The sequence below is a fragment of the Echinops telfairi genome, unplaced genomic scaffold, assembly GCF_000313985.2.
Source record: "Echinops telfairi isolate 266 unplaced genomic scaffold, ASM31398v2 ScPeMD7_2;HRSCAF=8, whole genome shotgun sequence".
Lineage (NCBI taxonomy): Eukaryota > Metazoa > Chordata > Mammalia > Afrosoricida > Tenrecidae > Echinops > Echinops telfairi.
Genome location: NW_022103898.1, coordinates 9,615,267 through 9,619,842, shown reverse-complemented (window position 1 = coordinate 9,619,842; position 4,576 = coordinate 9,615,267). Strand labels below are relative to the sequence as shown.

At 59.5% G+C, this 4,576-nt stretch overlaps 1 protein-coding gene across 4 annotated transcripts in view; it reads right to left on the bottom strand.

Annotated features, from left to right (window-relative positions):
• CACNA1I (calcium voltage-gated channel subunit alpha1 I) overlaps window positions 1-4,576 on the bottom strand; it is a 130,841-nt gene that overhangs the window by 83,943 nt on the left and 42,322 nt on the right. For all 4 annotated transcript variants that reach the window (XM_045290357.1, XM_004700676.2, XM_045290369.1 and 1 more), the window contains exon 4: window positions 356-453. In XM_045290357.1, the coding sequence (XP_045146292.1) occupies window positions 356-453 (98 nt within the window). The remainder of the gene's footprint in view (window positions 1-355; window positions 454-4,576) is intronic.

Here is a 4,576-nt window from a genome sequence, read left to right as displayed (position 1 = left end):
ACCCAGGGACATGTTCCCTGGTGCCCTCTCCAGTTAAGCAATGTCTTTCTACAGGGGCCTCCTCTAGCAGGAACCTTCATCCCTGGAAGGTCTGCCTCCCCAGCATGCTTCAATCCATGTTCTTTGAGGGCCCAGTGGCATCAGCATCTCCCTCCACCCCCACCCCCCATCCCAGCATCTTCTCCTACACTGGGCCATGAGCTCACTCCATGGGAGCAGGCCCCCATCGCTCCAGCCACCACAAGACTGCTGGGCCCAGCCCAAACGCCACGTGGTCAGTCTGCTTTGAGTGAAACACTCGGGGACGGCTGGGTGGGCCAGCCTTGGGGGCTGGGGCAGGGCAAGGCAGACTCACTGGGCACACGGTTGATGGCTTTGAGGGGCCGCAGGACACGCACGGTGCGGATGGCAGACAGGTTGATGTTCTGAAGGTCCAGAGAGTACTCGACCATCCTGCGGAGAGACGAGAAGGGTCCGTGAGGGGCTGGGGCATGGGGGTGGGCTGGGGCATGGGGGTGGGCTGGGGCGCCACAAAGAGCCTGGTTGGGGCAAGAAACAGCCAGAACCCTACTCTGCCTGGGTCAGCCTATGACCTTGAGTGTGGCCCCAGGTCTTGGGCTTCTCCCTGCTCCCCCTGGAACTCGGCAGGCCAGGCAGCACAGACCACCTCTCCTGGGATGTGGCAGGCACATTGTCTGCCCTGACCCCTCTCCTGATAGGAATGACTACTGTCCTTCCTGAGCCAGTCCTGTCCCCTCTGTCCAACTGCCCAGCCAGCTCTCGGCCCTTCCAGCCTCCACCCATGCTCTGTTGACCTTCTGCCTGCAAGCCCTCTCCTCCTCTCCACCCAAGAGACCCTCCATGCCCCTCCAGGCTGGGACCGTTGAGGAACCAGGCCAGGCCGGGCACTGCTGATCCAAGGGGGGTTCAGCTAGGCTTCCACGCAGGTGGGCAAAGGAGAGACAGGGCAGCTTGGAGCCCTCACCGCTGCCTAGTCCTCTTCCACGGGCCTGGGCCCAGCAGACCCACCAGAGTGCCTCCTCCAGGAGTCTCCCAGGGGTCCCCCCCGCAGAGACCTACCTGAAGGCTCCTCCACCGCACACAACTGCTACTCCCCCCACCCACAAAGACAGGGCTCCTTCCATCCCCACCCACACCCCCCCAGGCCGGGCTGGGCCCGCTATTGGTGGGAACTGCAGGCTTTTTGTTCGTTTGTTTTGTTTTTATTTTGTTTTTTCTACTTTTTCCATGCAGGTTTTTTGGGCAGGCATATGGGTGGGTGATGAAGCCATTACCCCTGCCAGTTTGAGGAGGAACTGAGTGTAGGCGCCGTGGTCTGGTGACATGCAGACACGTGTGTGAGCACACACACACACACACACACACACACACACACACAACTGCAGGCTCCGTTCAGAGGTCAGGGAGAGGAACCAGCCAAGGGGCAGAGCCCTAAGCTGGCATCCAAGAGGTGAGGAGTGAGAGGAGAGCAGGGTACAGGGAGGGGCCCAGGCCAACGGCCTGCTGCTCGGGCAGTGGGAGGGAGGGGAACTTCTAGGGTGGGTGGGCCAGTGGTCATTTCATATTCTGCAGAGCTCTCTTCGGCAGCCAGGGAGCCGCGGATGACGCCGGTGCTCCCGGGGCAGCCCACACGGGCACACAAACAGGCGCTCCCACAGACACGCACCTCCCCACCCCGCACAGGCCTGGCAGGGAGCCAGACCCTGCCCCCATCCCCCAAATCCAGAACCTCTGTCCAGCCTGGTTCTCTACATTCCTCCAGGGGGGAGGGGCACTAGCTCCCAGGCCAGCTCAGTCCTCTGTGGCTTGGTCTAGGCCTTGCTAGGTGTGGGGGCTGCAGGTGGGAGCTCCAGCCCCAGCCCCAGGCCCAGCCAGGGGGCAGTGGGTGGGCTAGGAGGAGGTTTCCAAGGCTGTACTCCACAGGGACCGAGAGTCAGACTTTTCTCCCTGAGAGCCGCGCTGGGTTCCAACCACTAACCGCATGGTTGGTGGCTGGGCACTTTAACCACTGTGCCACCAGGGCTCCTATCCACGGATAGGCTATTCTACTCTGGCACACGGGTGGCTCCGGGACCCACTACCCCACACCTGTGGATGTAGTCCCATCGGGGGACAAGTTTCCTTTGCCATGTTCACGAGGCTGCATCATTGGCATAAGGCTGGCAGCTCTTAACCAGTCACTTTTGTACTATAGAAGGAGCAGCTGTGGCTGCCCGCACTCCTGGGGCAGACAGACACTACCCCACAAGAAGACCACCAAGGAGCCTGGAGCTAAAGAGAGACCAGGACCTCCCCCCAGAACCACCAGGGAGAGAGAAAGCCTCCCCTCCCCTAGGGCCACTGCCCTGGATTCGAACTTCTAGCCCCTGCGAACAGTGAACACATCCATTCCTGCCCTTTGCGTTGCAGCAGCACAGAGTGGGGGCTTGGCAAGATAATACCTAAGCCAGTGCTTCTGCGTGCCGAGCCTGGACTCTGGGTTCTGACCCACACGAGCTCAAATACAGGCCCCAGTGCGACCGGGGACAAGCCACCGCACTGCTGCGCCTGTTTTCTCACCCAATGAGATGGATGCGATCATGTCCACCTTCCCAGCGTTCGAGGCGACTGACCATGGACGCTGCCGGATGTCGGCACCCCCCCCCCTTGCAGAGCTCCATGATCAAGGCTTCACCGGGCTCAGGTGCACAATCAAGGCCCCCAAAAGCAGCAGTCAAGAAATCGATTGCACTTGGAAACCTCCAAAGACTGACGTGAGCCCGAGCCACGCCATGGCACTGCCGCCCTATGCACATGGGCAAGCCAGACAGTGAGTTAAGAAGTTTGGCGGAGAATGGGTGCCTTTGAATTATTGGTAAAGACTACTCAATATAAATATACCCTGGTTCGAAACCACCAGCAAATCCTAGGGAAAAGAGGAGGCTTTCTGCTCCTGTGAAGAGTTACAATCCCAGAGACCGACAGGGGCAGTTCTACTCTGTCCACTGAGTCCTGGCGTGTCGGCGTGGGCTCGATGGCAGTGGTTCGGTGGTGGGTTTCCAGAAGAACAAATTTGTCTGGGAGGAAGGATCACGCGGGAAGGCTCGGAGGCAAGACTTTGTGGAACAAACTGCAGGTGTGTCATCTGTCATCACAAGAGCCCAGTTCCTGGAGGACATCATGCTGGTCAAGTAGAGGGGCAGTGTCAAAGGAAAAGACCCCGGACGACATGGACTGACTCCCGGGCTGAAACTAGAGTCAAGGGCGTCAAGGCCATGTCAGCGTTGTGCTGTAACCATGGGGCTGCGAGCTGGAAACCACTGACCGGACTCATTCGAACCACAACAGGCCCCCCCGGAGTACCGTTGGGTGGACAACAAACTCAAGTGACTTGTCCAAAGACACAGCACAAGCTGGGGGCAAGGGCTAGCTCTCGGCCACCTCCCAACGGGGGAGGACACGCGAAAGTGACCCACGCCTAGCACGGGCCGACGGGGCTCCGCCCCTCCTCTGGTTGGACTACTGACTTCACTGACGGACTTTGGGGCACTCCCCGAAAGGGAAACGGGGCACACGTTGTTTGGAAGCCGCCTCCCTCGTCCCCAATCGCAGCCCTGCTGGCAGCCAGGGCAGGGACCCTTGCAGCAGCAGCCACAGGCGGGGCCCAGGGAAAAGGGAGCCACAGTGGAATCTGACTCCTAGCAACCCCATGGGGCAGAACAGAACTGCCCCTGAGGGTTTCTGCGACTGCCTCTTTACAAGAGCCGACAGCCTCATCTTCCTCCCATGGAGCAGCGGGTGACTCAGAACTGCTGACCTTGTGGTTCATAACGCAACAGGCATGCCGCTATGCCCCCAAAGCTCCTTCTGATGAATCTATTGGTTCTCAATTGAGAGGGGCACCAACCCAGTTCCCCACTGCCAGGACGGCGCGTCCTTCTGTAACAAGGGACGAGAACGAAACATCCATAGTTGTTCTAAGTCTCCCTCCTCCAGACCTCTTCCCGGGACGACAGAGAGGGGCCTCTTTACCACAGGCTGAATTCACCCCTCTCTGCTCTGGCTCCTTCCACACTCAGTTCCCCCCAAACTAAACACTGAAGCCGGGACTCCAGAGCCTAGCTTCTGCTTCTTGGGGAGATGACCCCAAAAAGCACAGCGAGGCCAGTGGAAAGTGAGAAAAAGCCAGGGGAGGGCTCTTGGGGAGGTCAACTGGGGCCCAATCCCACTGGGGATCCCCTGAGGGTCCCCATCTGAGGACAGGACTGGGCAGTAGCTGGTGAGTCCCCTCCCCTGTTGGTTGAGAGAGAGCTCCCTAACAGAGATGCTGGAGAAAGTCTGCGACAGAGAAGTGGGCGGCTGTGGGTCAGCAGAGACATGTTCTCAGGACAAGAGGCATCCAGAGGGAGTGTGAGAGGGGCCAGCCACAGCCCAGGCTGGTACTGCGCCCCCAACAAGGCACTGTGGGTGCCAGCCATGCACCTCTCTCCTCAGGTGACCTCCATCTTCCTCCCTGACAGCAAATCTATTTAGCATGAATGAGACATCCCTGTTTTAAAACACCGGAGACCACCTG